Consider the following 23688-nt stretch of genomic DNA (forward strand, 5'->3'; position numbering starts at 1 on the left):
CCTGTTCCGCGGGAGTGTAGGCATCACCTACCGCTGTGCTCCACGATGTGCCTATTGCAGAGAGGTGAGGCAGCCGTATGGAGTTCAGTACGCACTTTTTCTTCTCATTCCTGCATGCTTCTGCGTCCTTCCCTCCTCTTCCTCGCACCCTCTTCCTAGCTAGGTACTGCTTGTTAATAACCCCCAGTGGAATACAGTAGGGACCAACACTCGAAGAAGAAGGGGAGGTTACTTACCTAAAACTGGAGCTTATTCGAGATGTGTGGTCCCTGTCTGTGTTCCAATCCCACCGTCTTTCCCTTCTGCTGCGGATCTGGTAGATCTGTGGTGGAGAAGGAACTGAAGAGATGCAGTTGGTCCACCCGGCCCTTTATTGCCTTTGGCAAAACCACAAGGCAGTGCATGGGCGCGTGTGCAGACTGATGGACGCTACTGTTTGGAAAAGCTCCAGCTTCAGACACATGCACATTACCCTCAGTGGAATCCAGATAGGGACACATGTCTTGAAGAACCACCAGTTACAGGTGAGTAACCTCCCCTTTTATTTGAACACAGATCTTTTTTAAAGGGGTAAACACTTCAAAGAAGAGAATACTGAATCAAGTATGTACAGGGCTAGGTTGTGAAGATTGCGAACATGTTCATTTTAACTGAGTACAAGGCTATGACCTGATATACTTTTGAAATGTAGATGCACTGAATAATTTCAGCCCCTTAGTGCTGAGATTATATCATAACTTTAATCATTTGGAGGTTTCATTTGTCAAATATTTTAAGTGCTTAAATGTAAACTAAAAATAACAATATTTGCTTTGTTTTACATTTTAAAATTACATCAATATTACAGCTGCTATGTAATTATCAAAATAAATGAGCAAAGCACATTAAGCTTGCTTTTTTATTGTGTTCACTTTCTTGCTAAATTTAGAAACTCCAGTAGTTCAGAGTGTGTCCCCATCATTAGTGTGAATCAGTGAGTTTCTAATATATAGTGAAAATAAATAGAGCCTCTCAGAAATATACTGAACAATCACAAATCATTTTTCTGTTGCGCTGCTGGAAATATATCTGTCCAAACCACACAGCATGAAGTTTAATTTGATTTGTTTTGATACTCTAGTGGAATCCAACTTTTCTTCAGTTGCTCACAGTATTCTAGGGATATTACAATCCATACAATTAAAAGGTATGAAAAAGAAAAAGACCATGCCAGCACATTCTAGCTTTGGGATCCAGTAGGAATCCTGTGGAACTTCATTGGCAAGAGGTTTATCTCTACTTTAGTACAGAACCAGGATAACATTTTCTTTCCCGATCTTGTTTTCCAGGATCCAACTCTAGTGATTGGCTCAGGTCTGACAATGGAAGAGATGATTTTTGAAGTGGCCGACACACACTTATTTTTCAATGATTTAGAGGTATGTGCCAGCTGTTTGTTCAGGAAGTTAAACATCAGAAACTTCCTGTGGAGAGTGCTATATCTAATGACTAACATGAGTGTGAAACAGAACTTAATACTAACATCTAATAGCATCTACCTGAACTAAAGTACAGGAACAAAGATGGCATGTGAGCCAAGATCATACAAAGTGTAATGCAATCAGCCTGCTGTAGTTGACAAAAACAGTTGTGTTAAGGCCTCACTTCATAGCCAATCATAATAATTTATTATAAATTAGAATATTTTATATAATATATAAGCTTACCTAAGGAGGTGTGGAAGTACTTCAGATGCTGCAGGTAAATGGTTGGGACTAGAAACCAGATCTACTGACTTCTAATCCCTTGCTGTGAACACTAGTCCACATTGCCTCTTGAGTATACAGTTTTGTTTTAAAGATAACACTATAGCTGCTGGGTGTAGATCAGAAACCCTGCACTATTACATGTATAAGCATCATAGTGTATTCCACAATTGCTTTTAAAAATGCAGTTGTTAGAAAAACTGCAAACAATTTTCATTAGCATTTTCAAAAATTGTGTAATTTTTGTTAATTTTCTGTTGGCTCTGGCTTTGGGCTTTACAAAGAAAGCACCTGATGCTTGTCAGGTCTCGGCACAGTGCAGTTTGGAAAATCTGAGATGGTAAAGCCCAAAATACAGTCGCTTGTTGGCAGCTCCATGTTCCAAGGTAAAAGGAGCCATGTAATGATTTGCCTTGACATTTATAAGAGAGTGCTTAATCTTGGCTGCATTAATATGAATTTGATACAAGTGTAAACACATGTTCTGTGGTGATACTACTGTACTGTAGGAAATGCACTTTTGGCTAATTAAAGGCATTGAAGCGAGGATTTTGAATTGACTATAATCTCTCTATTGCCACCTGTCACAGTTTCCGAGGTAACTGCACTTTTGATCCTTTCATAGGCTTTGTGCTGACATCCCACTTAGGTAATGGCTAAAGGTCTGAGACATTTCTTAGGGCAGAGTCCTGTGAGACTTATCCTCTAGACTGGGGATTTAGGCTGCAATTCCTCCTGCAGTTCACTGTAGTTATCCCAGTAGGTCTGAATTTAGATCAGCACCTGCAGCTCTGCTCTCTCTCAGGAACAATGACAAGGTTTGACTAGCCAGCCTTCATAAAACAAAGAATTATTTATTCTGAATTTAGATCAGAACCTGCAGCTCTGCTGTCTCTCAGGAACAATGACAAGGTTTGACTAGCCAGCCTTCATAAAACAAAGTATTATTTATTCAGAATAAAAGTATTACAGAAAAAAACGTATCTTAAAAACAATAAACAGCTCACTTACAGTACCCAAATGGCTAGATGGGAGATAGATGTCTGTTACCTCCTGCGTGACAGGAACGTCACGTCCTGGTGATCTGCCTTAACTTCAAGACCTGAAGAACATAATTTTTAGCATAGGTACATAATGCCTTAAATATTATCTGTACACACATTTCACTATGCTTATTAGGACCTGTGGCTACTGGATCTCACATGCCACCCTCTGGTGAATTATTATGCAAATCTCTGACACGGGATCCCTGTAAAATCACTGTCCCCTCTGCCGGTTGGCAACCAGGAGTCCCTGGGTCACAATTCCCATGAACAATGAGAGCTCTGTACCAAAGTTTGTGTCCTACGATATATTCAGAGTTTCCCCTAGTCCTTGGTGGTGTCTGTACTAGACTTTTTCCTCCAGTTCCTCATGTTTGCTACCACTGGTTCAGTCCAAATGGTGGAAGCACTGTTGGGATCAATAGCTTAGACTTGGCTCCAGGCAGCCACCAGTGTTTTAACTAGAACCGAGCAAATCCTTGGCTTGTCAGCTTGGTGGCCAAACAGAAACATCATAAAAACAGTTAGTTCCAAACCAAAACTAAATTTTCTCCTTTTTTCTCAGCTAAATTAAAACATGAAAAAATGTAATTTAAGTCAAACAAATGTTTTGGATGTTGAGTCCAACCAACATTTCATTTGAGAATGTTGACTTAAAACAATGTCAAATCAACGTGTATTGATAACGTATATTCAAAATTTGTTTGCAGGTTTGGGATATATGGGGAGGGTGGGTTGGCTGAAACTGTTCACCAAAATCAACCCAAATTTGCAAATAGTTTTGGTGCCCCAAAAACCACATGTATTGGCAAATTTATTATATGCCCAAAGAATTGCACTGAGCTCTAGTTTTAACTGCCACGTCACCTCACATGCTCAGGGCAGGTCTACACAATGGGGTTAAAATGCCAAGAGCTGCTAGCGAGCTTTTGATACTTGTGGTCTTACCATAGCTTCCAATGGTAGCAGCAAGGGGAAATTTTCAAGACAAAAGGCATTTTGGGATATGACTCTGCACTGGCTCTTTGCTATACTGAGCAGTTCACTGTTTCCAGTCCCGCCACTACTTTACAGGTAGGTGGCACATCTCCCTGGCTGGTTTATTGGGATGGAATTAATTGTGTATTTGGATCATCATTAATCAGATAATATTTAAGCATTGCACAAGGTGCAATAAAATACAGTGTTGGGTTTGTAACGAAGGTGAAAGTGACAAATGAGTTTCATGCAGTGTAGTTGTAGCTGTGTCGGTCCCAGGATATTAGAGAGACAAACTGGGGGAAGTATTATCTTTTATTGGACCAACTTCTGTTGGTGAGAGGGACAAGCTTTCGAGGCACACAGAGCTCTTCAGCAGGCTTGGGAAAGGTACTCCGAGTGTCCTAGCTAAATGCACGGTGGAACAGATTGTTTAGCATAAGTAGGTAACACATATTCTAAGGGACCATTCAAGGTAGAGTGGCCTGTTAACACCTCTGGAGCTTAAATGCATAACTCTGCTAGACACTAAAAATCAGGAACTGAACAGAGACACCGGATTTAAGGCTTATTACTAAAATCTATAACCCACTGATTCCCTCCTTTGTCCTATGACTGCAGAGGTGTTACTGGGCCACTCTATTTTGAATGGTCCCTTCCGATATGTACTAACTACTTACGCTAAACAGTCTGTTCCACCTTGCATTTAGCTGTGGTGCTCAGCGTACCTTTCCCAGAGCGGAAGGAGAGCTCTGGGGGTTTGTCTACACTGCATTTAGATACCTGTGCCTGGTCCATGCCAGCTGACTCAGGCTGCAGGGTTATTTAACTGCAGTGTAGATTTCCAGGCACAGACTGCAGCCCCAGCTCTGGAACCCTCCCACCTCGCAGGGTCCTGAGAGATGAAATGTGCGAGGCAAAGGTAACTGAAGTTCTTTGAATTTCAAAAAGGTTTGTTTTGGGAGACAGGATGGAAGATTTCATCTTCCATCTAAACCAGTTTGTTGATCCCATTGGGTAATCTAAGATTTGTACGTATACCACCAGCATTTTTGTATTTGCCGATTTCTGTGCTATCAGTGCATTCCTCAGTGCAGCAATTTGTGGGGCTTTTGTCTTAAACAGGAGTGTGACCAGGTGCATGTAGAAGATGTTGCATCAGATGACAATGGACAAGACTTAAGGTGGGATATTCAAGAAGTGTGTGGAGCACGCAAATGGTTTAATGCTTGTTTGTTTGAGAGATTTACTACAAGGAAAGCTGTGGGGAGAGGGGAAGCTACTTAGTCAAACAATTCAGCATAACCACTTGTGTGCTCTATTGTAATATCTGGTGGCTGAAACTGGATAAACTTGCCAGTTGCTTTCTCTTGGAGTGAAAAGCCAAAAGCAGTTTAGGTTTTGGAGATAACTGGTATCCGTTAGCATTCATTAGTAGTACTGTATCCAATGCTGTAGTTGTGCTCAGCAAACAGGTTCAAACTGTTGAATCTTGCCCTCTGAAAGTCCTGCCGGACTCGTTGACGTGGTAGCATGCAGCTATGACCCAGGGTGAATTGGTGATAGGAGCTAGAAAAGGCCTGCTATAGTATCTTGGTCAGCACAGGCTTACTTCCTTGTGTGTGGTTCTCACACTTTATCATATAGGAACCACCACCCAATCTTAGCGTCCCGCTTTATCTAGGGCAACTCTAAACCCTGATTTCACAGTAAAGTAATATTAGGACAGTACTGAAGAGACAAGATGAGTGCAGCTGTCTGGATGGTGTCTGTTTCTTCACTGTGGGGATGGTCCTTGGTATCTCATGTCTTCTCCCTGGTGGTGTGTCCTTCACACTTGCTAGGCCTGAATCCCCCTTCCATGCCTGCAGCTCTGCTCTCACCAGGCCATTCTGCAATCTGGTTTTGGTATGTCTGCTACCGCTCCAAATTTGATGTTATTTGCAAATTGGCATGGTTGAATTTACACCAAAGAAACGGAACCCCAAAGAGATGAACAGTCACAGAGGGTTCAGAAAGTGGTTTTTTCCCCCCTTGCTCCCAGTTTACCCAGATTAGGGTCGTGAGAGTAAGTGCATAGTGGTGGGAGAAACCAAAGGGAACAACTCTGCTAAATGAGGGATTTCAGCTACTCACTGGTCAGCTGGGACAGAGTTTAGCAGAGCAGCCTCTTGAACCCTTAGACAGTTGCTGCTGGATGTAGCTGGCTCTAAGCACACAAGAGGAGAGGCTTTTCTTGATCTGGGCTCAAGTAACACACAGGAGTCGGTCTGAGATTGAACTACTGTTGGACCATTGAATGAGTGATGCCAATAGAATTAAGTTAAAACTCTCCCAGAAGACTGCAAGGAACTTCAGAGGAGCCCAACAAAGATACATGACTGAGCAGCATGCTGGCAGATGAACTGCATTATTGACATGTGCAGGAAAAAGCACACTGAAAGGAATCATTTGAACTACTTTGTGTTCCAAACGAACTGTTCAGAAAAAGAGACCAGACTAGGGCTGTGGTCATGTCTATGACCACATTGGCTCAGTGCAAAAAAGCAAACAAGTGTCATTAAACAGGCTAGAGAATATCACTGATAGTGTTTATAATGGTATGTCCTTATCTTGGATGTCGTGTCTAGTTCTGTTTACCCCATCTCCTGACAATACAAAAGGCAAATTTGGTTCCAGTCTATTTAACAGAAGACCTGCAACCCTACTGACACATTAGTCTGACTATACTGCACTACCAGGCAATCTTAGCCCGAATAATGAAAACATTGTATAAATACCTAAAGGAAAGAATTATGTAGAGTAAGCAGCATGTTCTCAATAAACCTAGACTGCAATTGACAAATCTGCTGGCCTAATCTACAGTTTGAGGGAGACAGGTAGCTCAGTAAATGTAATTTAACTAGATTTCAGTTAAACCTTTTTATATAGAACCCATGAAAGCAGGGAGTTCAGAAAGCAGCTGTATGCAAAGAAAACTTTGAAAACATTGGCGGAGAGGCAGCAAGGTCTTAATGGGGAATCACCAAATGAGGGAAGGATCCTACAGGCAGTCTCCAGTCTTGTGCGCCTCAGTACAGTAATGATCTGGAGTGCAGATGCCCGAAACTGGGAAGAATTCTCAGACATAGCTTTTAGGTAGTTTAGATTCTAGATACATTTCTGGGAATTTAAACAACTTCCTTAGAATTTGTAAAGAAAATCAAATGTCTCAACGCCAAGAAACATGGCAGTTCTCACTTAGCAGTTAAAAGGGGAAAGTAGCTTATTTAGAAACATTTGTGCAGAAACTAATGCCCTTGTGTGTGTAGAGAGAGGTATTTCCAGTGAAGCAAAGAGGGTAATAACACTGCATTCTCTTGAGCTGCAGGGACTGGGCTGGGTGCTGCCTGTTTCCCTGGACAGAAGATTGAGAAGGATGAGACCTATGAAAAGAGTGATTACATGTAATTACTGTAGCCTAAAGGAGAGATGATCTACAGAACTGGGAGGTGTTAGCAGAGGGAGGAGAGGACAGTTTCTGCAGTTGAAGGGGTGAAAGAGGAATAATCTCACATTTTAAATGCAATAGTTTCACAGAGCCCAGTGAGCACAGAGTCCCTATCTTCAGTGGTGCAGAGGACCAGGTCAGTTATGGGGAGGGAGGCTCTGCCTGCAGTGGGAGAAGGACTGGCAGTCCCAGAGGCTTGATCATCCATGGTCAGAGAGTGAAATTAGAAACCCCACACTAAGGAGGGTGGCAGCCAGCGTGCTGCTGCAGCTTGTGTAACAGGTTTGTTTTTCTGGTCTAGTAACTACAATTTCTCCACGGACGGCTTCAGTGGCTCAGGAAGCAACGCAAATCACAGCTCAGCAGTGGGGGTGCAGGGTGGAGTGGACTGGATGAGAAAACTGGCTTTCCGCTACCGCAGAGTGAGAGAGACCTATGACAAACACAAAAGCAACGTTGGAGGTGAGTGCAGGCCATGCATATGTGCACAGGTGCTGCCTGCAACCTTGCACCACAGGCCAGAGTTTGGGGCCCAGGCACAGAGTGGGGTTCTGACTGGAAGCTTTTTCACATACAGTAACTTTTACTTTTCCTGGTGCTGGGGCATTAGAAAAGCCACACCATCAGGGACCCGCCTTTTGAAAGAACCCAAGCCCTTCATTGTTTCCATTTCCTGGCTTCAGGGGTGTGTCCAGTCCCCAGGTGAGATGTTGCTTCTTTTGAAAATGCATTTTCCAGACCTGAAAAGCAATCTGTTGCAATTTGCTAGTTATCTGGTAGATCGCCTTGATCAGTCTCCAGGGCCTTTAGCAAGTTGTAATCTTTCTGCTAAATATAAAATGTCACATTGATGCTGCTTTTATACAAACATCTGTATATTGCTCACCTTAGAATAGCTCCAAATAAACCATTCTACACTTCACAACATGTATTTTCACAAACCTTCATTAGTTTCCCATGTGAAAGAGGGAGACATTCAGAGGGTTGTTGAGCAGTACAGAATGCAGACTCAGACTGGTTTGTGGTGTGCGATGGAGTCGCAGGACTGGAGTAGCAGAGATTGCTGCACGTTTGCACTTGTTTGCTTTAGCCCGGCTTAGCTTGTGTTGGTATGGTGCTGGACTAGACTAGCAGGAGTTGCTGGAGGTCAGTACCTAGGTGAATTGGCACAGTGTTGGCTGGTGAGGGGTGTGAAATGCTGCTCGTCATCAGGCTGCCTGCGACTGGCTCAAATGTGTGAAACTTACCCTTTCTCCGTGGCTCACTGGATTCATCCTGAGCTGCTGTGAGGTTTTGAAGTGTGCTGCATGCACTGTCCAGACAGCTGGGCCGCATCTGTGGCAAAGTTCTTTGAATTCCTTACCCAGTTTCTTCTCTTTCCCTTTTCCCACAAAAAGTGTTCCCCTAACAACTCCAAAACTCTGTATGGTCCACTCTAATCCGGGAGTGGGAGTGGGATTACAAACCAGGACCCGCACCCAAAGGCGTGCAAACATACTGGTGACAGCACTGCTAACTTGTATTTAAGTCTTTTAATTAAGGTTAGAAGTCTCTTTCTGTAAGATCTATACTCTAGCTCTCAGACATGTGTTCTGGGCTTGGTATAGGGTTTACTGGGTGGAATTCTCTGGCCTGTGCTTATGTAGGAGGTCAGACTGGATGATCAGAATTGTCCCTTCTGGCCCTATGAATCTATAAATCTAGTGCTTTACTGCTTCAGTGTGCCCCACCCCAGTATCAGAATGGCAGCTCAGTATTTGTCCTTTCTTACAGATGGGGAAGTTGAGGTACAGAGAGGTTAAAGACTTACTCAAGGCCACACAGTAAGTCAGTGTCAGAGCTGGGAATAGAACCCAGGCGTTACTAGCTCCTCGTGCCTTACTCAGTGCACTTTGGAACAAAATGAAACAGATTGTACTGTCAGTGTTCGAAGAGCTACTTTTAAGCAATCATGTGAAAGTGTCATGAAATACCTGCCTTATTTCCTCTCCCCACACTCCTTAGAATTCAGACACCAATTAAAATCCAGCCTTCCAAACCACGTCAGCTGTGTGCATGGAAACAGATTTGCCAGCTGTTGTTTTCCTAATCTCAGCCAGGTTTTGAAACGACCCTTCTAAAATTTCTTTCCCAGTCAGTCCTACCAGAAAGCACTGCTGCTGCCTTGAAATCCCAGTGGTGGTGTTCTCCGCACTGGACAGTAACTCTGCTTGGGGAAATGTGTTTTCTAATGAGCTTTTCGTTTGTTGCACCTCCCATAGGCCTCCTCAGCCCACAGAAGAGGGAAGCGTTGCAGCGTCTACGGGCTGACATAGAAGTGTTAACAGATTCCTGGCTAGGAACTGCACTCAAATCCCTGCTTCTCATACAGTCCAGGTATGGCGATGGGGCTAGGTTTGTGTTTGTGTCGCTCAGACAGTAACTGTCCGTGAGCAGCTTCCCAGGCCCTGCTGCAGTGGCAATGCTTGTGTCAGAACAGGGTGTCACTCGGCAGACTGTGGGGGGCAGGGTGCTCCCCCAGCATTAAGTCAGAAAAGCAGAGCAAAGGCTTTGTGATCAGCATCCCCTCCAAGGAGCTAGTGGTTCCAGGACCCAGGCACAGCTTTCTGCTCGCTGCCTGTCCTCAGCAGGGTTTGGAGGTGATCCACTGGGCTCTCTCCATTCCCTCCCACTCTTTGTTTCCTCCACCCTCAGAGACCTGGTAACACAGAGCCCTCAGTTGGCCGAAGTGGGCTGGGCCTGGTTTCACTGTGTAAGCATCAGTCAGAGCGACTTGCTCAGAACTGAAACTGTGAGTGGCCAAATGTGCTGCCTCCCCCACCCTGGTGGAGTGAGGGGCTTCTGCAGAACAACGTCTTGCCTGCTGCGGTGTTCTTAGCTCAGACTCAGACTGACTTGTGTCCTCAGGTCAATGAGTTGACACAGAAAACAGTCGGAAGAGACAGAGCCCAGGCTGCTCTTAAAGGCACTGACAGTTTGAAGAAGAGAAAGGATGTACAAAAACCGCTACATGTAAAAGAGTGATGGGGGGAAGGAAGAGGAGACTTTTGCATCTTTTTCCTGCAGACAGCAGGCAAAAAGAGAGAGAAGCTAAATCATGGTCTGCTCTGAAAAGTGCAGCAGTGTCCAGCAAAGCACATGGCCCCTGCTAGGGTGCCTAAGCCAGCTGTCCAGAGCCAACCCCAGCCCCTCTGCCACAGCTGGGTTTGTCATTGTTTCTTCTTTTCACCTTTAGAAAAACTTGTGTGAACGTCCTGATCACAACGACTCAGCTGGTGCCAGCTCTCGCCAAAGTTCTCTTGTACGGCTTGGGAGAAGTGTTCCCCATTGAAAATATTTATAGTGCTACAAAAATAGGTACGGTATTGCTCCAGATAGCTCTTTGTTGTTGCTGGGGTTCCTGTTTGGGAGTGCTGGTTCTAGAGGGAGAGCCAGGCCTCATCTGTGTCGAAGATTTTAGCACCGGTGCTAACCCTCTCCTCCCCCACAGGGCTTGTACCTGCGCAGCTTATACTGGGATGAGCCCCACTTTACTCTGGCACAGAGCACTCAGATAGCTGCCCTGGTGCAAAAAACCCTAATGTAGACAAGTCCCCAGTAATACAGCTGAGTTTGAACAGCCCTGCCCAAGATTGCCATCTGAGGGCTTCTGCCCTCATCCTTGCTCTCGTGCATTGCACAGACAGCACAGAATATGGCTTCAGTACGGGTGTCACGTGGCTGTCTTCTGGCCAGGCCTGGTGGGTCTGTCAGTCTGCCTGGGCTCAGGCAAAGCCAAGGGCACCAATCGCATTCCCAGCCCTGCCTACATGAGTGAGCTAGTTCTCCTCTGAGTGCCCTCGTAAGCACTGAACACTCCCCCTTCGACTCCATGCCTCGCACGCTGCTAGGGACTGGAAACGTGTTCTAGCATGTTGCAGTCTTCTCCAGAGTAACACACCGATTAACTTGGAATGCATCCAGCCAAAATGAGAGGACGTGTTCCTGGCCTCTGAGCTCACAGGGTTGTGGCAGTCTGGTGTTCAGCTTCCCAGCTCCTGGAATACTCAGATTGTTTTAATACCATGCACAAAACCTGACACCTGTAAAGCCAAATTGTGGATGCAGCTCTATCATTTGGTGAAAATCACACACAAATTGTATGGCTTGTGAATTTAGTACGCTGCCAGATAGCTGCATGGGTTCCATGTGTGTGCTTATTATGCAATGTAGAGTCAAATCATCGATCTAGCTAATAAAGAGAATGAAGAGAATATGGTAACGCAGTAAGCATCAAGCATACTTATCCGGGGTATTTTTTGATATTTTTTATTTGCCGCAATCTCAATAAGCAGCCACAGATCGACGTTTCCTGGGAATTGCTATCAGAGTATTAGCTCTCTGCTTCTGGAGAGAGGTGGAGAATTGTCTGGCCATAGCTAAAGTATTTTTACTGCTCTTTCAATTCTGAACTCCAAGTAACAAACCTTCACATGCTAAAGAGGATGCACTGAGCTAAAAGTATTTGAAATATGACCGGTTACTGATGAGCCTGTCAGCGGGGAGAACTTTTCAAAGCTGCTTTCCTTCCAATACTCTAGTTGTCTGTTGCCATGAGCTCACCAGTGACGCCAGGCTGGCCAGTTTAGTCAGGCTGCCCATCTGCTGTTGCATTTGAGTTCCCAGTGTGCACGCAGGTGCTTCTGTCCCCCAAACCCTGGAATCATTTTGTAAAATTTAAATCCTACAGGTTTTTCTCTCAATGGAGTTTTGTGACATTCTTTTAATCTCTGTTTTTTACCTAACCAACTTGTGTGTGTGACAGGAGTTGAGTCGAGGGCATTCTTATCAGTAGATAGCTGAGATTTAAGCCTCTTCAGTAAAATCCCTTTGTTTCCTAAAGCAATGGTCTGCAGCCACCTGGCGTGTAGTACAGGAACCCAGCCCCTGTAGCAGACCACGAGAGCCATTGCTATAGGGACTTTAAAGAGGATTTAAAGAGCAGAGTCTCACTGTCCCTTTCAAGGCCCACATCTGCTCAGGCCCAGTGTTGGGAGTGCAAGGAGAAGGGAGGGCCCTGGTGCTGGCCAGGATCCCATTGCTGGCATGCCTAGGGGAGCTAGATGCCTGTCAGGGATGAGAGCAGGGCCATGGCTTTACGCTCCTCAGCACCAGACAGCAGAGCCAGCTGGGTGAAGAGGTGGGGGAGCATGCTGCACCTTCTCGGGGCTGGCGTAGCCGCTGTCCGATGTCTGAATCAGCTAGCATTCCTGTTGGGGAACCCCTTGGCCTGCACCCCTTAAATGGGCTGGATATGGCAGATGGGACCTTCTAGCCACCACAGCTAAATCTATAGTTGCTTGGAGTCTCCAGCCAGTCCTTGGAGAGGGCGTGGCAGGGCAGTCCCCCTAGTTGGCAGTGGCTGGGAGCTCATCCTCGGCAGCCTGATCCTGGATTTGAAAAAGGCAGGTACACTGGCTCCCCAGCCAGAGTCAGAGCCAGCATTGTCTTGTGTGCTTTGACGATGGCTGTGTCTCTGTCCTGCGGTGGGAAGTCAGTGTGTGCAAAGGAGGAGTCCTGCTGCATGGCTCTGCTCCAGCTCGTGTGAATGGGAACAGCTTGTTCCAGTAGAGTCCAAACCAGGTGTTCTCCCCTTCCCCAGGAGATGGGAGCTTGTGAAAGGAACAAAACCAGAGTCTGCCCTTGGCCGGGGGAGGATGGGCCCAGCCCGTGCGGGGTGGGTAGTGCTGCTCCCACAAGCGTTCACTAGTGGGGTCTGTCTTGGCAGGTAAAGAGAGCTGCTTCGAGAGGATTGTGTCACGCTTTGGGAAGAAAGTGACGTACGTGGTGATTGGCGATGGGCGCGATGAAGAGGTAGCGGCGAAGCAGGTGAGTGTCCAGGCTGCCGCCTGGGTGGCAGGGCTGCCACTGCTCTTCTTTTCACAGACCCTGCTTCAGGGCGTGGCTCTTCTTCCCTGGCTGCTCCCCAGCTCCTTCTGTGACGCAAACTGCCCTGCTCGTCCCCTGCTCCCTCTGTAGCTGTCAGCCCCGGCCGGCGTCGCTGCTCGCGCACTGCTGGGAGTTCTGCGGCGGTACATCACTGGGCATGCGCCTTGTGCTCATGAGATTGGATTCATTTGAATGCAGCACCTGGCAGGACCAAGCATGTGCCCGGTGCCGCCTCCTGCTCCCATGCAAGGGCAGAAAGGACGGTGCTGCTACCCGCCCTCAGTTCCCTCTTAAACACCCATGGCAGCAAGACGGCGCCTAGATGGTGTCCGACCCACTAGTCTTCAGCTCCAGCTAAACTTATCAAAAAACTCCTTCAGAGCTTCTGGGATCCTTCAGAACCACCTTCCTTCTTGACTTTGATTGCCCGGCTCTTGTTTTTAGCGCTTGGCAAACGAAAAGCTGCCTGCAGATTCCTGTACATCGCCCCCATAGAGACAGGAGCTTTGAATGGTGGACTCAGGCCACGCAGCCTCCTAGCCTTGCTCCTCCTGCAAAAGGCTGATTCCTCTGAACAACGGGCACAGCAGGAGCCTGCACCCCAAGCAAGTCCTCAGTCTGCCTCTTCGCCCCTGCAGGAACCCACAAGTCAATGGGGGTGAGGCTGAATCTCCATCTCCTGGAGCAAGCTATGAGAGTGGCATTGGATGCAGATGAGCTAAGCTCAGACCCCCTCTAATGATCAAGCCTGCACCGTCCAGCACAGCAGATAGGCCACGCACAGACTCTGCAGACAGAACGGCACTGGCAGCAGTGTCGACACGGACACCAAGCCATCAACAGCCCAGACTTGGAAGCAGGACTCCAAAAGGGGCCTCCCTGAGCATCAGGCAGGAGCACCAGAAGGAGCTTGGTGTCCTACCATAATAAGGGTCCCAGGAAGATGTCAGGAGACAAGCCGAGCGAATCACACGTGACATCGAAGATGAGTGGAAAGGAGCAGACTGTGCTACAACAGACTCCACCGGTACTGGTACCAGAAGTACCTATCTTGATGTAGATTCTGGTGCTGGCTGTACAGACTGGGAGTGCACCAGAGCCACACATGGCACAGAGATACACACTAGCACCAGGCCACTTTACCTATCAGTGCTGCCTATGGAAGAGATGCTGTCCTCCTCACCATCCCCAGGACATGCCTCTCTATTGGGGTCCAGCAGAGACCCATCACCACTGATGTCTGTGTGCAGTGCCACTGATAGACCAAAGTGTCTCTACAGGCCTCAGCCTCCAGCACACTTGCATTGGCACTGGTCTGGCCAGCAACCCACCAGTCCTTCAAACGTACACATATCGGGGCCCACCCTCACTGGCCTTTTGGAGCTGATCCCCACGGTCACTGTCCATCCCATCTCCTGCGGCTGCACTGAGCACTGGAACAGAGAGGAGTGAGATTTGGAGGCTGAACGATGCCTCTCTGCCTAGAGAAACCTCATCTTACGGTCCCGACAAGGAGGTGGCCTTGGCCCCGATCCAGCACCGGACAATTTCAAACCTTTCAGAGCTCCCGGTGTGGATCACATGGAGATTGCGGTCTCAGTATCTCTGAGAAATCTCCCAGGCTGTTTCTTCTCCATAAATAAAGGCCACTTGGACCTAGCAAGAGCCTTGTGGCATATGTCGCCCACTGTAACACTGCCAGCCAGATGTGTTGAGAAAAATGCTACCAGGATCCCCCTCGGGGTCTGAGCAAACTCTCATTCCCAGCCCACCCCTGGCCGTGGTCTCAGCTGTCCAGGGGAAGTCGAGATCCACCGAGGACAAGGATCACAGATGCTTAGAGGTGCTTGGAAGACAGACATACTCATCACCTTGCTTCAGGTGAGGACCCATGGCCAGGCAAATTCAGCTTTTTAAGATGGGGCAAAGGGACACCCTTCCTGGCCAGGCTCCCTCACAAGAGCAGAGAGGAAACTGAAGGACATCATGCAAGAAGGCCAGTGTGTGGCCAAGGCAGCGATGGGTGCCTCTGACAGACTCAAGTCTATGGCCAGTGAAGTGACCATGCGGCGAGCATTGTGGCTCCAAGGTCAGGTGTCCCTCACAAGTACAGACCACGATTGAGAACTTGCCCTTTGAGGCCTCGGAGCAGTTCAGTGACTGGACTGAGAGCCCCTTACGTTCACTGATTCCAAAGCAACCTATGCTTTCTGGGAATCTACACTCCCCTACCTCATAGAAATGCATACTGCCCTCCATCATTGCACCAGCAGAGCCCATCGTGGGTTCTGTCTTACCACAGCATACCCAGTACCAGGCCAGAAAATGCACTGGGAACAGCAAGGCTTGTCAACCCTCCTGCACCTCAGCCCCATGATGATCCATCAGCACTTTTGATGGGATAGTCAAGAGCCGTATAGAAACCAGTCCCCTGGCACAGCATTTGGAAGCCACCTCATCCCATGGCACCGGGCATGGTCTGTGCTAACAACAGACAGGTGGCGCTGGAGATCATCACCAGCAGCTAACCTGTCTAGTTCCGTTCCCTACCTCAGCCCCCTTCAGGGACCATTCTAACGAGAGCCTGTAACACACAGAAGTGGCCTCGTTGCTTTGTCTGGGAGCCATAGAAGAGGTACCTCAGGAGGGCAAGGGAAGAGGCTTCTAAATCCGATGTTTCCCTGTCCCAAAGAAGAAGGGGGATCTTCCCCCTATCCTAGACCTGGAAAGACTCAACAAATACATATGCCATCTCAGGTTCAGGATGGTGTTGCCTCCATCAGCTCCAAGCTCGACTGGTTTGCAGCTCTTGACTTTCATACTTCCACATCGCCATCCACTCAGGCCACAGGAGGCATTGAGGGTTCACATTGGGGCCTGACCTGACCATTATTGGTCCAGGTTTCTGCCCTTTGGGGACACTACGAAGGAAGAGTGTTCAGCAAGTGTCTATCCGTGGTGGTGGAGGAGCTAAGGAAATAGGAATCCATGTATCCCCGTATCTAGGCAACTGGCTGGTCAGAGGCAGATCCTGAGTGGAGACCAAAGCAGCTCATAGCCTCAGCCCATTCTCCCAGGCGGGACTCCAAGGGAACCACGAGACATTATCTCTTGTACTGCATAGATGTTAGCATTCAAAGTAGCTCTGCTCAACGCCAGTTTGGCTAAAACTTTCTTGACAGAGGACAGGTTTCACTCCCAACAGTGACAGTGTGCGACTCGCAGACGAGACCAACAACCACAGTGTGTGCATATCTGGGACCCTTTGTCCGTGTGCGCACATGTGGCGCCACTCGCCAAACTTCATCTGAGCCCCCTGCAACACTGGCAGAGGACAGCCTTTTCCCCACCTTAGACACCTTACGACCCAACACATCTTGGACACACCCCATGTCCTGCGGGACCTCGAATGGTGGCTAGACCCACTGTACGTAAGAAATGGGGTACTTTCTAGGCCATTCCCTGGTGATGACATTGGTCACGGGCTGGAGTGCCCACCGGAACCACCTGCAGATGCAAGGTTTCTGACTTCAGGATGATCTAAAACTCCATGTGAATGTCTTGGAACTAAGAGCCATCAGGCTGGCTTGCCCAGCATTCTTACTTGTCCTCTGCTCTGCCACGGTGCAGATCCTTATGGATAACGCTCTGGTAATGCGCCACATAAACTCAATCATCTCCTTTCTGCCTGGAGGTGACTGAGTTCTGGGAATGATGCCATTGACACAGAGTGACTCCAATAGCTTTACACTGAACACGGGTCAGCAACGACCTGCCGGACTTCCTGAGCAGGAAGGTGGTAACCAACCACAAGTAGTCACTGTGGAAATCCACCCTAGATTCTGTTTTGCTGGAGGGCTGTTCCCACCCTAGACCTGTTTGCATGGTGAACAATGCCAAGTACCAGGACTTCTGCTCCATGGGAGGTGAGTCCCAGCTCCCTTCCAGACATCTTTGTACTTCCGTGGTCTCAAGGACCATTCCCTCCCCACCAGTCCCCAGGATCATATCCAAGACCAGATGGGCCCAAGCTCAGTCATAATGATAATCCCTTGCTGGCTGAGGCAAGTTTGGCGGTCAGGTCTCCTGCAGACGTCCGTTCGTCGTTGTCGTCCCTCCCCCCCAATCCGCCTTTCCACCTGCCTGGACATGCTACCGCAGAACCAGGAACCGATATTACACCAGGACCTGTGGTTGTTGCATCTGATATCTGGATGTTGGCAGGTTCAGCAGGACTGATGGAGACTGCACCCTGCAGGCCCAGGGGGTCCTTCTGCACAGTCAGAAGCCCTCCTGTTTACCTACTCCTCGAAGGGGAAAAGACTCTCCATATAGACAACTCCAAAGGACATACTGAGCTGAGCCCTGATACCAGAGATTCTGGACTACAGACTGCTGCTGGAAGCAGGCAGGGTTAGGCTTTAGCTCTCAAATTCCATCTGGCAGCAAGATCAATGTGCCACGCTTCAGTGCTGACACACTCGGTTTCTTCAAACCATCCAGTGACAAGATTTATCAAGGGCCTTCTCCATCCTGGCCTCCAGAAAGAGACCCTACTCCCACATGGGAGAGTAATGTGGTTCTCATGGAGCCCCCGACAGCAATTAGCAGAATGCTTATTATGCCACCTCACCATCAAGACAGCCTTTCTCGTGTCCACCATGTCAGCACAGAGAATAAGTGAAGCACAAGCTGTCCTGGTTGGACTGCCATGTCCATCCTTCCAAAGGGACAAAGTGAGGATGAAACCACCCGAAGTTCATCCCTAAAGAGCTTTCAGAATTCCACCTGAAACCCAGTCCAGTAAGTTCCCAGACTTCTTCCCAAAGCTGCACTCACTACAGGGAAAAAAGAAACTTCATACTCTGAATGTTCCTAGGACCCTGCATTGTTATGTGAACAGGACCGACTCCTCAGACCTCCGCTCTACCGCTTCATGGCCATATGTGGTGTGTTGAAAGGCTAAGCCAGCTCGTCCCAGCAAATCCCCGAGGAGATCACACAGTGCATTTCCACTTGCTAGCAGACGGCTAGAGAGCCTGTCCCTCCAAACGTCAAGGCAGGCTTCAGCAGGGCACAGGCAGCATCTTTGGCCTGCTTCAGAACTGTACCAATCTCTGCAAGGCAGCCACATGGCGCCACCGACCGTTGTGAAATGTTCGGAAGGGCAGTATTTCAGTTCAATCCCTGATTGACTCATCCCACCATGTGGGGAGGATGCTGCTTGCCAGGCAGCTGCAGTGGGATCCACAGTGAAACACACCATGGAAGAACCTGCAGTAACCATGGCTCCTGGAGGTGTTGTCAGCGTGGATCCCATGACCTGCCTCCCATCCCCACTTCTTGGAGTAATCCGCTAACATGGGATAGAGTTGGGAGGGAACTGAGAGAGGAGGGTCATGGCCGTCCTGCCCTCTAGGCACTCGTACTGGAGCATAAGGCGGCACAGGACACACGCACTGCCTTGATGGATGCTGCTATTCAAAAGACCCCAGTCTTGCACCGGAACTGCATGCAAACCCACAGTGAGCTGCTGTTTAATGGTGGGTGTCCACGTGGTCTGATGTGCAGCATGGCAGAGTTAACATGGTGGGGACCCTTTGCTTACCTGACTTGAGTTCTCAGCCCTAATGTCTCCACTGGGTGCTTCCTTTTTTGGTTGCGTTTACCATGCATTCACACCCAGCCAGTACAATACCATCCTCATAAGAGAGTCTCTCAGAATGTGGCTGTATTGCGCTGATCGGTGAGGTGCAAGTTCTCTGAACCGTGAATAGAGCGAGGGCTCCGTTCTTAACAGTCTTTGGGTCACTCCTGGTTAACCCCTGTCAGGTTTATAATTTACACTGACAGTGGGTGTTGACAGTTTGGTTAAGGGAGCTGTTCTGGCTTGTTCAGTCCAGAGCTGCTACCTGCGGGAGCTGAGACATTGTCCAATGCACTAAATCACTGTCCATTCAGTCGTCATGCAGCCTGACTCATGCATGCCCTGAGCAGCTCCTCCCATAAACCCCGCAGCAAACCGTCCTCTTAGAGCTGCAGCAGCTTGCCCGAAGGCTGAGGCGAGCACCTTCTGTATCTCAGCTGACTGCAGCCTTCTGTGTCCTGAATACAGAGTGTAGGAAGCACGGGTGTGCGCAGGCCAGCGGGATCCTGTGGGACTGTTGTGTGCTAGGAGCCGTCAGCTCTGGGGCAGCGTTGTCAAACCCAACCTGTGCGCTTTGTTGGGACTCTGCGTGCGGGGATGGAAAGCTGTTCTGTAACCATGCTTTTGTAACTGTCTGTTGCAGCACAACATGCCCTTCTGGAGGATCACGAATCATGCAGACCTTGTTTCCCTTCACCAGGCCCTCGAACTAGACTTCCTGTAAGAAGCTGAGCAGAGGAGCAAGTGTAGCTCCTTTCAAGCCCCTCTCCATTTAACAGGAGGGGCAGAAAGCTTGTCTGTTTGGGAGCTTCCTTTTCACCTTGCTGAAGAAATGTAGCTAATGCAAACTGTCCAGTCGGAGGTGACACCCGGCCACTTCCTGAGGAGCACGGGTACTGCCAGGTACAAAGGGTTCGACCCTGAAAGCAGCAGGCTCAGTACAGCGAGGGTGTCTCATTGTTCTCTGGCTTCTAAAGAAGGGAATGGCTGGGGCTAAGGGAGCTCCAGCTGGTCATCTCGAGAGATTCTCTGTGCACATCCTTGTGCTAATATAACAGCAGCAAACGTTTGTAAGATCCCTCCCTCATTCTAACCCACCCAGTTAGAGACCCCAGAGTGAATGTATATACGTTATTTTTATAGAAAAGAGTCCTGTGTCTGGGGCAGGGTTGAACTTTCCCCCTTCCTGCAAGACCATAAAGGCTGTTAATTTTTCATGGGAAATATCAATGAAAATGTCAAAAATACTTGTGTGTCACTGTGAAAACGAGCCCTCGACCCCGCCCTGTCTGTTCAGAGCAGTTCATTTAGTGCCATTTCTTCAGATTGTTTTCATTCCAAGGTGGCTTCACTGAACAGTAAGGAAGGAGAAGGAAATGTATCCAGGACTTGCAGTTCCCCATATAGTAAAAGGTTGGCTTTTCAGTGTCTATTCAGTCACCACACACCCCTTTTCCCCGGGCCCTGTTTCCCAAACAACAATTACCCCATTCTAGCCTAGGCAATGGCCAGTGATCCGGACTGCAGAGTGATAGGCACTATCGGAACAAAACTGCATGTGGAAATCATGTACGGTATTGCATTCAGTGCCACTGACGTGACGGGAGATTCTTCACTTGGCCAGCAGTAATTTAAAGCACAGTTATCCTCACGATTATATCAGGAAAGGAAATGTCAATAGGCTTTCTGGGCTGTTTCTCCCAGTTCCATCCATGTCCAGTAAGTTCCTGCTGGCAGAATCAGGTTCAGTTTGATTGGATTCCTCTTTCCATTACACTACGGAGCTAGATAAGCCCAACAGAAATCCCTTTGTGAGTGGGATTCTGTTTTCTGGGAAAACCAGACCCCCAGCAATGAGAGGAGACCCCACTGCACCCAGACACAGGGATTGTAGCTACACAGACCTTTCTGCTGGGGTGCAAGTGACAGCAGCTCCCAGTGAGACGACTTTGTATCTTAGCACTGCCCTGCTCAGTACTGGCCATGTGTTAGACCTTGTGCATCATTATCCCAAGCCAGGGACTTCCTGTCAGAGGCCAGTTCCAGTGCTAGGGCAGGGCTTTGTTCTGCATAGCTCTCCCCGTCTCCTGTGAAATTCTTCTGCCCCTTCCCTAAGCATGTGCCATTCAGCACCTGAACTTGTAGCTCCTCTGGTTCTGGCGTACACTGTGGGATCCTCTCATGCCCAGCAGCAGCATGTCCTCTCTGCTCTTCGTGCCCAGCTGGGATACGAAAGGTTTGACAGTACCCAAAGGATCCCGTCTTTAGACATCATGAGCTCCGTAGACAGCCCTGGATCTCTGATCTGGAACGTGCAGAGGAATGATCTGGAAAGCTCAGCACTTCACTCCGAAGAGCTCCGCGCTGAGAGGCCAGTGAGCAGCTGCTGCATGTTCTGGCCATAGCGACCGAAGTGTCTGACCTACTCCCCTGCCCCAAGAAGCGTGTTCATTTCTGAGGAGATGCCCTGACAGTGAGCGCAGTCTGCTGGAGACCCATTCCGAGAACTTCGCATTCTGGCTAGCACCCGCTCAGCTGCAGGGCGTTGGCAGTGCTGGAGCCTTCACGCAGGCTGCCCCCTGCCCCTGCTCTAAGCACTGTCCGGTCGGCCTGCTCTGGACAGGACCAGATGAAACAGTGACTGAAAACCGGGTGGCAAGCAGGTGGCCCCCTTCACTAGGGCTCCCACCCCTGGCACAGCTGGATGGGTTAGCAGCTGTTGCTAACCTAGGCAGAGCCTGAGTGGTGAAAACAGGGAAAGCACCAAGGCCTCTGGATTTCAGGTATATTTATATCTGTGATCTCCTCGATAAAACAACAAATAGGGAATGTGTCTCCTCCCAACTGCCAATGGGAGCCCAGGAACTAGGAGCCTGCCTGGTACTATCTGCTCGCTAGTGCTGGCTTTGCACTCTGACCGTAGGCAGATATACTCCAGAGCTGGGTGCATTTGTAGCTGGCTCCCCAGGAAACCTCTTCCACTTTGGTTCGTGCTATGTACATAGAAACCAATGTAATCAGTCTAGGCAGCATCTTCCCTGTTAGGGAGTCCATGGAGCCAATTTCAACATGAGTAGTTACTTTCTGGCTCATTAAATGGGAATTGTCCTAATGTCTGGAAACGTGTCTGTCTGTGTAACTGCTGCTCTGTGGCCTTTGGACACACTGGCACCTCTTCCTTGGGTAGCTGCCATTCAGCCCAGTGAGGTTTACACACTGGCGTTGGGAGGAGACCCCATTGTCCCTTGCTTGGCAGGTTAAGCACCTGTTCTCCCTATGGGCGTGTGCTGGGGGAGGAGGACTTAGGGCAGGCAGGGCATACGCTGTATGTGGAGGTGCTCTGGGGTTGGGCAGGTGTGGCCGTGGGTGGCAGGAAGTACTGGAGTTGCCTTGTTCTCAACTCCTTAAAGCACTAGTGTGTAGAATAAAGTCCATAGAAGGGCTAGCTACTACATTAACCAGAGAGAGTGGGGATGAGCCAGCAGGAAATTAGCCACGTGAAAATGCATCGTTTCCGAAGACATAGATGCTTTATGCATCTGAAGATGAGGCACCTCTACTTCGGATGCTCAAAGGAGAATCCGTTCTGGTTTCCATAAGCAGCTCTCACTGGTGAGGGTCACTAGCTGGTCAGAAGCTCTCTTGTAAATAAGCTTGAGACACTTCACCCTGTGAAACTGAGCCTGTTTGGAACACGGGTCTCATACTTCAGTGAGCTGAATGTGGGATTTGAAACCTGTGCCTTAACCGCCTACATCTGGCACTTCAGTCATTGTAGGGAGAACTGCAAGGGGGCTCTGCGTTTGGGGGAGGGCTCCCCCAGACACTCCGAGCGAGTGCTGGAATCCAAGGTACTGAGCAGTCGGATAGCTGGCAGGCTTTGCCTTGTTTGTTTGTTTACTTCAGATTATTTTAAGGAACCTTTAAGACCTCAGCAAAATTTAGGCTGTGTGTGAAACTATTGCAGCCGGTGACATTTCATAGCGCTATTTATACGACGTCTCCTCGAATGTATGTCAAATACTTTTCTAACAGGAGGTTGATGGTACATGTTTGTGTTACATTAATAAAGGTTAACCTGGCTGTTTTATTCTTTCCTCTGCTGGCTGGTTTGAGACTTGTCCTTTCTCTAGTGAACTGGCAGGGGTGGGTTTCTCTTCAGAAAACCATTTCTGCCTCCTGCGCGGTTTTGTTGCTTTCTGATTATTTTTGATTTGGTTGTAATTTAACCAGCAACTTGTCAAATTCTAATGCGGAAAAGCTGGGAAAGCTGCACAGCCTTAAGATGCCCCCTCTGAGCATTCCTGCAGCCTCCAGCCTGAGTCAGCACGTCTGTCCTCAGCTTCACTGCAGCCCTCTGACTTTCCCAATGCCCTGGCAGGGCTGCATTAACCCTTTGTACTCGAGCATATTAGAAAGCAGGTGGTTCCCCTGGACCCGCCAGATGCCTTACACACAGAAGTAGGTGTTGGTTGCAGTGTATGTATGTGGCTGTGCATTCTGTGACCACTCATGTTCTGTGTGATGGGAACTGTCCTGTGAACTGGAAAAATAAAGTCTTTATTTTCTGTAATAATTGCAATGGTCTGTTCTCTGCAAACCTGGCTGTAACATCCCCGCCCCGAAGGAATTTGTTCTGCCCTGGGCTGTTGAGTGTAAATGGCACTGAAGTCACCCAGCGGACTTAAAAACCCAGTGTGACAGTCCTGGAGCTGATGCTGCTGTTCCCAGCACAGGGTCATTATGGGCAGGGGAAAATTCTCAGCCCTGCCCCGGAGGGACCATCTCCCAGGCCAAATGAGGAGCTTGGTTTTCATGGCTCAATTGAGCTTTTGGCCTCTGTGCCGTGGCTGCCAA

General features: G+C 48.5%; 1 protein-coding gene across 2 annotated transcripts in view; it reads left to right on the plus strand.

The window, feature by feature from the left end:
* The window catches only part of EYA3 (EYA transcriptional coactivator and phosphatase 3), a 140819-nt gene extending 117892 nt beyond the window's left edge, over positions 1 to 22927 (plus strand). For both annotated transcript variants that reach the window (XM_067530834.1, XM_067530835.1), the window contains 7 exons: positions 1329 to 1418; positions 4892 to 4950; positions 7558 to 7718; positions 9518 to 9632; positions 10492 to 10613; positions 13024 to 13124; positions 19475 to 22927. In XM_067530834.1, coding sequence (XP_067386935.1) covers positions 1329 to 1418; positions 4892 to 4950; positions 7558 to 7718; positions 9518 to 9632; positions 10492 to 10613; positions 13024 to 13124; positions 19475 to 19555 — 729 coding nt within the window. In that variant the 3' untranslated portion in view covers positions 19556 to 22927. The remainder of the gene's footprint in view (positions 1 to 1328; positions 1419 to 4891; positions 4951 to 7557; positions 7719 to 9517; positions 9633 to 10491; positions 10614 to 13023; positions 13125 to 19474) is intronic.
* The last annotated feature ends 761 nt before the right edge of the window (positions 22928 to 23688 follow it).

Source organism: Emydura macquarii, unplaced genomic scaffold (genome assembly GCF_026122565.2).
Source record: "Emydura macquarii macquarii isolate MOO-44397 ecotype Brisbane River unplaced genomic scaffold, CSIRO-AGI_Emac_v2 contig_3113, whole genome shotgun sequence".
Lineage (NCBI taxonomy): Eukaryota > Metazoa > Chordata > Testudines > Chelidae > Emydura > Emydura macquarii.